The sequence below is a fragment of the Nerophis ophidion genome, linkage group LG21, assembly GCF_033978795.1.
Source record: "Nerophis ophidion isolate RoL-2023_Sa linkage group LG21, RoL_Noph_v1.0, whole genome shotgun sequence".
NCBI lineage: Eukaryota > Metazoa > Chordata > Actinopteri > Syngnathiformes > Syngnathidae > Nerophis > Nerophis ophidion.
The window spans coordinates 40171974-40185280 of NC_084631.1; the positions used below are offsets into that span (position 1 = coordinate 40171974).

Consider the following 13307-nt stretch of genomic DNA (forward strand, 5'->3'; position numbering starts at 1 on the left):
GTTTCCAGAAGGAGCATGATCTTGTCTACGACAAACTTATTCCGTATTTCAGTGGTTCTTATCGTTTATTTTTTTTTGTCACACTTTTGTTTGCTTGCAAACATGTGTAGAGCGGCATGTGAAAAAAGTGCTGAAGTCAACAAATACCGGCCTCAAGTTTCGTACATGCTCAATTCAAAAAAAAAATATATTCCTTTTTCTACACTTGAACTTCTTGTCTTATAGAAGAGAATAACTCAATTTAGGTCCAAATGTTGTTTTCAAATTCTTGTTTTTATTTCATACGGTTTGATTTAAACAAAATTTGTAATACTTTTATTTGTTAAAAAAAAAAAAAAAATGTATTTCTTCGTGACTTTTTGTCCTTATTTTATTTGACTTTGAAACGACTTTGTGACTTTTGCACTTCCTGTGGCTGTATGTCGTTGTGGAAAGATGGCAGCTCACCTCTTCCTGGAGACTCCCGAGTACTTTGTTGTGTTTTAATAAAGATGTCGCTCGTACGTGAAGTACCGCAGTTTGTGTCGATAACTTTACAGAAGGTAAAGGCCTACAGAAATGAGATGTTCTTATTTAAACGGGGATAGCAGGTCCATTTTATGTGTCATACTTGATTGTTCGCGATATTGCCATATTTTTGCTGAAAGGATTTAGTAGAGAACATCCACGATAAAGTTTGCAACTTTTGGTCGCTAATAAAAAAGCCTTGCCTCTACCGGAAGTAGCAGACGATGTGCGCGTGACGTCACGGGTTGTGGAGCTACTCACATCTGAATATTGTTTACAATCATGGCCACCAGCAGCGAGAGCGATTCGGACCGAGAAAGCAACGATTTCCCCATTAATTTGAGCGAGGATGAAAGATTCGTGGATGAGGAAAGTGAGAGTGAAGGACTAGAAAAAAAATAAAGAAATAAAGCGACGGCTCCGGGCGAAGCAGAAGAACGAAGAAGAGACATGGCGACGGCGCGTAGGGGAAGGGGTATGCTGCCCGCAAATGTTGTAGATCAGACTTTTCCATTGAACACGGTGGCTGAACGGGTATGCTCATTCAATACCGAATTATATATATATATAAGAAATGCTTGAAAATAAATACACCCCGCTACACTGGCAATTAGGGACAGGTGTGTCTGATTGCCAACCAAGGGCAGGTGTGTCTGATTGTTAAAGAGAGATAAGTGTGTCTGAATGTCAACCAGAGACGGGTGTGTCAGATTTTAAAACAGGTGCAGGTGTGTCTGATTGCCAACCAGGGACAAGTGTGTCTGATTGTCTGATATATATATATATATAAGAAATACTTGAAAATAAATACACCCCGCCACACAGGCAATTAGGGACAGGTGTGTCTGATTGTCAACCAGAGACGGGTGTGTCAGATTTTAAAACAGTGACAGGTGTGTCTGATTGGCAATCAGGGATTGCCAATGAGTTGATTAACGTGGACCCTGACTTAAACAAGTACAAAAACCCATTCGGGTGTTAGCATTTAGTGGTCAATTGTACGGAATATGTACTGTACTGTGTAATCTACTAATACAAGTTTCAATCAATCAATCGATCAATCAATCAATCAATCAATCAATCAATCAATCAATCAATCACTCAATCAATCAATCAAGCGACAGGTGTGTCTGATTGTCAAACAGAAACAGGTGTGTATGGTTGGCAACCAGGGAGAGGTGTGTCCAATTTTCAACCAGGTACAGGTGTGTCTGATTGCCAACCGGAGACAGGTGTGTCTGATTGTCAACCAGGGACAGATGTGTCAGATTTTAAAACAGGGACAGGTGTGTCTGATTGTCAACCGGGGACTGATGTGTCAGATTTTAAAACAGGGACAGGTGTGTCTCATTGTCAACCGGGGACTGATGTGTCTGATTGTCAACCAGGGACAGGTGTGTCCAATTTTCAACCAGGTAGAGGTGTGTCTGATTGCCAACCGGAGACAGGTGTGTCTGATTGTCAACCAGGGACTGATGTGTCTGATTGTCAACCAGGGACAGGTTTGTCTGATTGTCAACTGGAGACAGGTGTGTCTGATTGTCAACCAACGACACATTTGTCTAAATGTCGACCAGAGACGGGTGTGTCAGATTTTAAAACAGTGACAGGTGTGTCTGATTGGCAATCAGGGATTGCCAATGAGTTGATTAACGCGGACCCCGACTTAAACAAGTTGAAAAACTTATTGGGGTGTTACCATTTAGTGGTCAATTGTACGGAATATGTACTGTACTGTGCAATCTACTAATACAAGTTTCAATCAATCAATCAATCAATCAATCAATCAAGAGGTGTGTCTGAATGTCAAACAGAAACAGGTGTGTATGATTGTCAACCAGGGACAGGTGTATTCTGGACATCTGTGTTGTTGAATCTTTTGCAATTTGTTCAAATAATAATGGAGACGTCAAAGAAGAAAGATGTAGGTGGGAAGCGGTGTATTGGGGCTGCCTTTAACAACACAAACACAGCCGGTGTTTCCTTGTTTACATTCCCGAAAGTGAAGCTTTACTATGGAACAGAGCGGTCAAGCGAACATGGTTCCCAACCACATGTCAACCGGCAGGTTTCGGTGAGAAAATTGTGTTGAAAAGCCGGCTCTTACCGTAGACGTGAGCCGAGCTTGCGTCGTTCATCGTGCATGTCAGGTTCAAACACTGATGACATCTATTAAACAAGACAAAAAGGCAAAGAATCAAAAAGAGACGGAATTAAATTTATAGTCGGATCCGAGGAGAGGCATTGCCACTGTACACCCTGTACAGTTCCTGCACCATGCTCTACTCCAAGATCCTTCTCGTGGTTCTTTATTTGATTTTCACCCCCCTCCTTCCCACAGCTGCTTCCTCAAAGAAGTGGGTCGTGACCAGCATGGCCTTCGGTTCCCGAACAGATCAAAGAAAGTCCCATAAAATAGATCACAGAGAGTCCCATAAAATAGATCAAAGAGGGTTCGTAAAAATACTTAAAAGAGTTCCTCTGGAAGTTGGGCAGATTCAGTCCAGCATTCTTCTTGGAAAGTTCCAGCCTTTTTTTCTTCTCGTCAGGAACACAATGTAATACAAGGTTTTATTTGAAAATGTACACAGAATTTTTCTGACGGTGCACCTGTCAAAGAGGCAGCTGCGTGGCTTCCCTCAGAGACACTGGCGGTCACCACACCCGTGGCCACACCCCTCCGACTTTCAGGTACCATATAATCTCACTAAAACACTAGTAACACAATAAGCAGATAAGGGATTTTCCAGAATTATCCTAGTAAATGTGTCTAGTAACATCTGAATCGCTCCCACTGCCCTCGCCTTTTTTTTCTGTAGTCCTTCACTCTTACTTTCCTCATCCATGAATCTTTCATCCTCGCTCAAATGAATGGGGAAATCGTCGCTTTCTCGGTCCGAATCGCTCTCGCCGCTGGTGGCCATGATTGTAAACAATGTTCAGATGTGAGGAGCTCCACAAACCGTGACGTCACGCGCACATCGTCTGCTACTTCCGGTACAGGCAAGGCTTTTTTTTATTAGCGACCAAAAGTTGCGAACTTTATCGTGGATTTTCTCTACTAAATCCTTTCAGCAAAAATATGGCGAAATGATCAAGTATGACACATAGAATGGACCTGCTATCCCCGTTTAAATAAGAACATCTCATTTTAGTCGGCCTTTAAATGAAGATGATGGAATACACAGCTAATAATTCACTCTGTTGTTGACACAAAGCGCATTGATGGCAACCACACACAGTCTTTTCAAAATAAGGCCGTACTGGATTTTAAAATGTACCGTCTGCCTTGCAGATACAATGTGCAAACGACAGATCCACATTCATCTTCAATAGTGATTTTTCTGTGATTAACATAATAATGCAAAAGTTATCTCCGGAACGGTTTGTTTGTTCTGTTGTACTTTATTTTGAAAAGCAGTTGTGATGGTTTCCGGTAGCGTGGGAGAGCAAAGGTGACATTAAGCTAACATGTCAGGATCAAAGTTTGTTTATCTGGCTTTTTTTTCTTTCCAACGCCACACTTTGACTCTTCTCTCCGGCAAAAGAGAGTTTAGTAAGGATATCTCTATCCGGCTTTTTATCATTTTAGCAGCGCCGCACTGTGACGCTGACTGACAACTAATTGGTAAGATTATGTTTGCCATTTTATGATCACCAATATCAACCGGTATCGATACCTGTTGGTATCACTTATTTATCGCTGGGGGTTGCCTTTTAGTTAATTGGTTAGTTAGTTAGTCAGTTACTTACTTAGTTAGTCAGTCAGCCAGTTAGTTAGCAAGAAACATAGCTCAAGAAGTTCCATCCATCCATCCAACTTCCTCTGCTTATCCGAGGTGGGGTCGCGGGGGCAGCAGCCTAAGCAGGGAAGCCCAGACTCCCCTCCCCCCAGCCACTTCGAATTTAGATAAAACTATCAAGAAACGTCCGAGATGTGATAAGAAATGAGTAGTTAGTTTGTTGGCAGATTATTTTTGAGTGAGAGATAATTGGTCGTTTGTATTAATTATGGGCACATGCAGTGAAAAGATGCTAACGTTGCGAGAATGTTTCCATGCTAGCATTTTTTTTGCTAGATTCTCTCGTATGATCACGCTAATGTTTACAAGTACACTAATTCAACCTATGCTCTCATGCTAATGATAGAATGCTAACATTTTTTGCTTGTTTTTAGCTATTTTTTAATGCTGTCGTTGCAAAAATGTTGCCATGGTAGCATTTTTTTTTTGCTAGATTCTCTCGTATGATCATGCTAATGTTAGCACGTTAACACTTCATTTACTAATTTTGCAAGTTAAAACGTAAAAATCGTGAATTTTGATAGAATTTATTACATGGCGCCACCTTACAAGTAAACTAATTCAAGTTATGCTCTCATGCTAATGACAGAAGCTAACATTTTATGCTTATTTTTAGCTATTTTTAATGCTATCGTTGCAAGAATGTTACCATGGTAGCATTTTTTTGGGTAGATTCTCTCGTATGATCACGCTAATGTTAGCACGTTAACACTTTATTTACTAATTTTGCAAGTTAAAACGTAAAAATCGTGAATTTTGATAGAATTTATTACTTGGCGCCACCTTACAAGTACATTAATTGAACCTATGCTCTCATGCTAATGATAGAATGCTAACATTTTATGCTTGCTTTTAGCTATTTTTTAATGCTAACATTGCAAGAATGTTGCCATGGTAGCATTTTTTTTGCTAGATTCTCTCGTATGATCACGCTAATGTTAGCACGTTAAGACTTTATTTACTAATTTTGCAAGTTAAAATGTAAAAATCGTGAATTTTGATAGAATTTATTACTTGGCGCCACCATTCAAGTACATTAATTCAACCTATGCTCTCATGCTAATGATAGAATGCTAACATTTTTTGCTTGTTTTTAGCTATTTTTTAATGCTCTCGTTGCAAAAATGTTGCCATGGTAGCATTTTTTTTGCTAGATTCCCTCGTATGATCACGCTAATGTTAGCACGTTAACACTTTATTTACTAATTTTGCAAGTTAAAACGCAAAAATCGTGAATTTTGATAGAATGTATTACTTGGCGCCACCTTACAAGTACACTAATTAAAGTTATGCTCTCATGCTAATGATAGAATGCTATCATTTTATGCTTGTTTTTAACTATTTTTTAATGCTAACGTTGCAAGAATGTTGCCATGCTAGCATTTTTTTTGCTTGATTCTCTTGTATGATCATGCCAACGTTAGCACGTTAACGCTTTATTTACTAATTTTGCAAGTTTGAACCTAAAAATCGTGAATTTTGATGCTTGCCGCCATTTTGAATGTTAGCATTTTTAATGTTAGCATGCTAATGTTTTATGCTCGCTTTTTGTTTTAGCTAATTTTGTGTATTTACACCAAAAAATAATGCATTTTGATACTTCGCGCCACCTTAGACGTACACTAATTTAACCTATGCTCTCATGCTAATGTTAGAATGCTAACGTTTTATGCTTGTTTTTTGCAATTTTTAATGTTCTCGCACACTAACACGATAATGTCAGCATGCTAAAATTTTACGCTAGCTTTTTAGCTAATTTTGTGTTTACACCTAAAAACAGTGCATTTTACTAAAAACAGTGCATTTTATTACTTAGTGCCACCTTACAAGAACACTAATTCAACCTATGCTCTCCTGCTAATGTTAGAATGCTAACCTTTTATGCAATTTTTTTATCTTTGTACCTAAAAACAATGAATTTTAATACTAGCGCCATTTTGAAAGTACGCCAACTTCTCGCATATTAACATGATAATGTCACCATGCTAAAATTTTACGCTAGATTTTTAGCTGATTTTGTATGTTTACACCTTAAAACAGTGCATTTTAATACTTGGTGCCACCTTACAAGTACACTAATTCAACTTATGCTCTCATGCTAATGTTAGAATGCTAACGTTTTATATTTGTTTTGTTTGCTATTTTTTATGTGAAAACCTAAAAATCATTAATTTGGGTACTTGGCGCTATTCAGGGACGTATCAGGCCTATTAAAACTTTTGCAGGAATTTTTTTTATATATATTTATTATTTTTTATTAGGGCTGCCACATTTATCATGCTAACATTAGCATGTTAACACTTTATTTGCTATTTTTTTAATCTTTAAATCTAAAAATAATTCATTTTAATGCTTGCCGCCATTTTGAAAGTATGCCAGCTTGTAGCATATTAGCACGATAATGTTAGGATGCTAAAATTTTACGCTAGCTTTTTAGCTAGTTTTGTATGTTTACACCTAAAACAGTGCATTTTACTAAAAACAGTGCATTTTATTACTTAGTGCCACCTTACAAGCACACTAATTTAATCTATGCTCTCATGCTAATGTTAGAATGCTAATGTTTTATGCTTGCTTTTTGCAATTTTTTATGTGAAAACCTAAAAATCATTCATTTTGATACTTGGCACCATTTAGGGACATAACAGGCTTATCAAACTTTCCCATTTATTTATTATTTTTATTAGGGCTGCCATATTTATTATGCTAACATTAGCATGTTCATGCTATATTTGCAATTTTTTTTATCTTTAAACCTAAAAATAATGCATTTTAATGCTTGCCGCCATTTTGAAAGTATGCCGGCTTGTAGCATATTAGCACGATAATGTTAGGATGCTAAAATTTTACGCTAGCTTTTTAGCTAGTTTTGTATGTTCACACCTAAAACAGTGCATTTTATTACTTAGTGCCACCTTACAAGAATACTAATTCAAACTATGCTCTCATGCTAATGTTAGAATGCTAACGTTTTTTTTGCTTGTTTTTTGCAATTCTTTATGTGAAAACCTAAAAAATCATTAATTTGGATACTTGGCGCTATCTAGGGATGTTACCGGCCTATCAATATTTCCCATTCATTTATTATTTTTATTAGGGCTGCCACATTTATCATGCTAATGTTAGAATGCTAACGCTTTGTTTGCAAATTTTTTCCGTTTAAACCTAAAAATAATGAATTTTATTGCTTGGCGCCATTTTGAAAGTATGCCAGCTTCTTGCATATTAGCTTGATAATGTTAGCATGCTAAAATTTTACGCTAGATTTTTAGCTGATTTTGTATGTTTACACCTTAAAACAGTGCATTTTAATACTTGGTGCCACCTTACAAGTACACTAATTCAACCCATGCTCTCACGCTAATGTTAGAATGCTAACGTTTTATATTTGTTTTGTTTGCTATTTTTTATGTGAAAACCTAAAAATCATTAATTCGGGTACTTGGCGCTATTTAGGGACGTAACAGGCCTATTAACATTTTTGCAGGACTTTTTTTATATCTATTTTTTATTTTTTATTAGGGCTGCCACATTTATCATGCTAACATTAGCATGTTAACACTTTATTTGCAATTTTTTTATGTTTAAACCTAAAAATAATGAATTTTAATGCTTGGCGCCATTATGAAAGTATGCCAGTTCGTAGCATATTAGCACGATAATGTTAGGATGCTAAAATTTTACGCTAGGTTTTTAGCTAGTTTTGCATGTTTACACCTAAAACAGTGCATTTTACTAAAAACAGTGCATTTTATTACTTAGTGCCACCTTACAAGAACACTAATTCAACCTATGCTCTCATGCTAATGTTAGAATGCTAATGTTTTATGCTTGTTTTTTGCAATTTTTAATGTGAAAACCTAAAAATCATTCATTTTGATACTTGGCACCATTTAGGGGCAGAACAGGCCTATCAAAATTTCCCATTTATTTATTATTTTTATTAGGGCTGCCATATTTATTATGCTAAAATTAGCATGTTCATGCTATATTTGCAAATTTTTTTAATCTTTAAACCTAAAAATAATGAATTTTAATGCTTGGCGCCATTATGAAAGTATGCCAGCTTGTAGCATATTAGCACGATAATGTTAGGATGCTAAAATTTTCCGATGGCTTTTTAGCTAGTTTTGTATGTTCACACCTAAAACAGTGCATTTTATTACTTAGTGCCACCTTACAAGAATACTAATTCAAACTATGCTCTCATGCTAATTTTAGAATGCTAACGTTTTTTTTTGCCTGTTTTTTGCAATTCTTTATGTGAAAACCTAAATAATCATTAATTTGGATACTTGGCGCTATCTAGGGATGTTACAGGCCTATCAAAATTTCCCATTTATTTATTATTTGTATTAGGGCTGCCACATTTATCATGCTAATGTTAGCATGCTAACGCTTTGTTCGCAAATTTTTTACGTTTAAATCTAAAAATAATGAATTTTATTGCTTAGCGCTATTTTGAAAGTATGCCAGCTTCTTGCATATTAGCTTGATAATGTTAGCATGCTAAAATTTTACGCTAGATTTTTAGCTGATTTTGTATGTTTACACCTTAAAACAGTGCATTTTAATACTTGGTGCCACCTTACAAGTACACTAATTCAACTTATGCTCTCATGCTAATGTTAGAATGCTAACGTTTTATATTTGTTTTGTTTGCTATTTTTTATGTGAAAACCTAAAAATCATTAATTTGGGTACTTGGCGCTATTTAGGGACGTAACAGGCCTATTAAAACTTTTGCAGGAATTTTTTTTATATATATTTATTATTTTTTATTAGGGCTGCCACATTTATCATGCTAACATTAGCATGTTAACACTTTATTTGCTATTTTTTTAATCTTTAAATCTAAAAATAATTCATTTTAATGCTTGCCGCCATTTTGAAAGTATGCCAGCTTGTAGCATATCAGCACGATAATGTTAGGATGCTAAAATTTTACGCTAGCTTTTTAGCTAGTTTTGTATGTTTACACCTAAAACAGTGCATTTTACTAAAAACAGTGCATTTGATTACTTAGTGCCACCTTACAAGCACACTAATTTAACCTATGCTCTCATGCTAATGTTAGAATGCTAATGTTTTATGCTTGCTTTTTGCAATTTTTTATGTGAAAACCTAAAAATCATTCATTTTGATACTTGGCACCATTTAGGGACATAACAGGCTTATCAAAATTTCCCATTTATTTATTATTTTTATTAGGGCTGCCATATTTATTATGCTAACATTAGCATGTTCATGCTATATTTGCAATTTTTTTTATCTTTAAACCTAAAAATAATGAATTTTAATGCTTGCCGCCATTTTGAAAGTATGCCAGCTTGTAGCATATTAGCACGATAATGTTAGGATGCTAAAATTTTACACTAGCTTTTTAGCTAGTTTTGTATGTTCACACCTAAAACAGTGCATTTTATTACTTAGTGCCACCTTACAAGAATACTAATTCAAACTATGCCCTCATGCTAATGTTAGAATGCTAACGTTTTTTTTGCTTGTTTTTTGCAATTCTTTATGTGAAAACCTAAAAAATCATTAATTTGGATACTTGGCGCTATCTAGGGATGTTACCGGCCTATCAACATTTCCCATTCATTTATTATTTTTATTAGGGCTGCCACATTTATCATGCTAATGTTAGAATGCTAACGCTTTGTCCGCAAATTTTTTTCGTTTAAACCTAAAAATAATGAATTTTATTGCTTGGCGCCATCTTGAAAGTATGCCAGCTTCTTGCATATTAGCTTGATAATGTTAGCATGCTAAAATTTTACGCTAGATTTTTAGCTGATTTTGTATGTTTACACCTTAAAACAGTGCATTTTAATACTTGGTGCCACCTTACAAGTACACTAATTCAACCCATGCTCTCACGCTAATGTTAGAATGCTAACGTTTTATATTTGTTTTGTTTGCTATTTTTTATGTGAAAACCTAAAAATCATTAATTTGGGTACTTGGCGCTATTTAGGGACGTAACAGGCCTATTAAAATTTTTGCAGGACTTTTTTTATATCTATTTTTTATTTTTTATTAGGGCTGCCACATTTATTATGCTAACATTAGCATGTTAACACTTTATTTGCTAATTTTTTATGTTTAAACCTAAAATAATGAATTTTATTGCTTGGCGCCATTTTGAAAGTATGCCAGCTTCCTGCATATTAGCTTGATAATGTTAGCATGCTAAAAATTTACGCTAGCTTTTTAGCTAATTTTGTAGTGTTACACCTAAAAATAGTGCATTTTAATACTAATATGGTTAGAATGGCCTTGGAACGCCTCGGGATTCAATGGGAGGAGCTGGACGAAGTGGCTGGGGAGAGGGAAATCTGGGCCTCCCTGCTTGGGCTGCTGCCCCCGCGACCCGACCTCGGATAAGCGGAAGAAGATGGCTGGATGGATGATATTTGTATTGATGTTGATACTAATGATAGTATAATGATATAGATATTAATACTACTATTGATGTAATGATAATGCTGTTGATACTCTGATTTCTAAAATGATATCAGTGTTGGTATTTCGTGAGACATATTTATGCTGTGTTGTTTTTTCCGTCAGTCCGTTGTTCTTGGCCCGAGACCGGCCCGAGTCATGGGCGGCAGCCTGGGTTGCCACCGCTCCATCCCCAGAGCCCCCGGCGACGTCAGCGGCAAAAGGCGCAAGCTGAGCGCGGCGTGCAACTTCGGAAGCGTCCTGGTGAGGCAGGAGCGTCTCAACATCAACGCTGCCAGCGAGGAGGAGCTCATGACCCTTCCCGGCGTGGACCGCAGCGTGGCCCGCAGCATCGTGCAGTACCGGGACTGCATCGGCGGCTTTAAAAAGGTGGAGGACCTGGCCCTGGTGAGCGGAGTCGGCGCCGCCAAGCTGGAGGCCGTCAAAGTCGAAATCTGCGTTTGGGACAGAGGGAGCTGGTCTCGCCACTCGCCGGCTTCCCCGCGGAAAGACCGGGGTCAGCAGCCGGGCGGCGGGCCGGACGTGAGCGTTCCTGGTATCACAGAGGAAGTACCAGGCGGTATAGTCCGGGATCGCACCTTCAGGAGCACGGAGGACCTGCTGAGGGCGGAGCACACCAGCCACCCTCCCCAGGTGGGTGACACCCACGGAAGACCCCCACACACGACCCGGTTGCACCCTGGCCCCGCCTCCCTCAGTCTGAAGAGCGACGCTGTGGACCTCCCGCCCGGCGGACCCGCCCAGGTGATCTCCGTGCGAGCGAGCGCGCAGACGGCGGCCGTGCTGCGGCACAGGAAGTGCGTGGTGCGCGTGGCCACCTGGAGCCTGCAGAAGTGTTCCTGCGACAAGGCCAACAACCCCGGGGTCAGGGAGGTGGTGTGCATGACCCTCCTGGAGAACGAGTGAGTACACACACCATCAGACCCGTGCCAGATGCTCTAATATCCATTTTCTACTGCTTGTCCCGATACCAGATGCTCTAATATCCATTCTCAAATCACAGTATCACTACTTTTGATATTTTAGTTCCGGCTTACCCAAAATCTGGCTAGGAAGGACCATATTGGTAGTTTTGTCCATGCATCCATTTTCTACCGCTGGTCCCTCTCGAGTTCGCGGGGGTGCTGGAGCCTATCCCAGCTGCACTTGGGCGGAGGGCAGGGTACACCCTGGACAAGTTGGAGTACTTTATACTTTATGTGGTCATGTGTAGAAGTACTTTATACTGTATGTGGTCATGTGTTGGATTACTTTATACTGTATGTGCCTTTGTGTTGGAGTACTTTATATTGTATGTGGTCATGTGTTGGAGTACTTTATACTGTATGTGGTCATGTGTTGGAGTACTTTATACTGTATGTGCCTTTGTGTTGGAGTACTTTATACTGTATGTGGTCATGTGTTGTAGTACTTTATACTGTATGTGGTCATGTGTTGGAGTACTTTATACTGTATGTGGTCATGTGTTGGAGTACTTTATACTGTATGTGGTCATGTGTTGGAATACTTTATGTTGTAAGTGCCTTTGTGTTGTAGTACTTTATACTGTATGTGGTCATGTGTTGGAGTACTTTATGTTGTATGTGCCTTTGTGTTGTAGTACTTTATACTGTATGTGGTCATTTGTTGGAGTACTTTATATTGTATGTGGTCATGTGTTGGAGTACTTTATACTGTATGTGGTCATTTGTTGGAGTACTTTATGTTGTATGTGGTCATGTGTTGGAGTACTTTATACTGTTTGTGGTCATTTGTTGGAGTACTTTATATTGTATGTGGTCATGTGTTGTAGTACTTTATACTGTATGTGGTCATGTGTTGGAGTACTTTATACTGTATGTGCCTTTGTGTTGGAGTACTTTATACTGTATGTGGTCATGTGTTGGAGTACTTTATACTGTATGTGCCTTTGTGTTGGAGTACTTTATACTGTATGTGGTCATGTGTTGGATTACTTTATACTGTATGTGGTCATGTGTTGGAGTACTTTATACTGTTTGTGGTCATTTGTTGGAGTACTTTATATTCTATGTGGTCATGTGTTGTAGTACTTTATACTGTATGTGCCTTTGTGTTGGAGTACTTTATACTGTATGTGCTCATGTGTTGGAGTACTTTATGTTGTATGTGCCTTTGTGTTGGAGTACTTTATACTGTATGTGCTCATGTGTTGGAGTACTTTATACTGTATGTGCCTTTGTGTTGGAGTACTTTATACTGTATGTGGTCATGTGTTGGAGTACTTTATACTGTATGTGCCTTTGTGTTGGAGTACTTTATACTGTATGTGGTCATGTGTTGATGTACTTTATACTGTATGTGGTCATGTGTTGGAGTACTTTATACTGTATGTGGTCATGTGTTGGAGTACTTTATATTGTATGTGGTCATGTGTTGGAGTACTTTATATTGTATGTGGTCATGTGTTGGAGTACTTTATACTGTATGTGGTCATATGTTGGAGTACTTTATATTGTATGTGGTCATGTGTTTGAGTACTTTATACTGTATGTGGTCATGTGTTGGAGT

The 13307-nt window shown here is 38.0% G+C and overlaps 1 protein-coding gene across 2 annotated transcripts in view; it reads left to right on the plus strand.

Moving 5' to 3' along the window:
- The first annotated feature begins 3969 nt into the window (after positions 1-3969).
- Positions 3970-13307, plus strand: part of LOC133540108 (endonuclease/exonuclease/phosphatase family domain-containing protein 1-like) — a 31736-nt gene continuing 22398 nt past the window's right edge. The window contains exons 1-2 of one of the 2 annotated variants that reach the window (XM_061882610.1): positions 3970-4135; positions 10884-11680. In XM_061882610.1, the coding sequence (XP_061738594.1) occupies positions 10917-11680 (764 nt within the window). In that variant the 5' untranslated portion in view covers positions 3970-4135; positions 10884-10916. The remainder of the gene's footprint in view (positions 4136-10883; positions 11681-13307) is intronic. The other variant, XM_061882609.1, reaches the window with a different exon arrangement.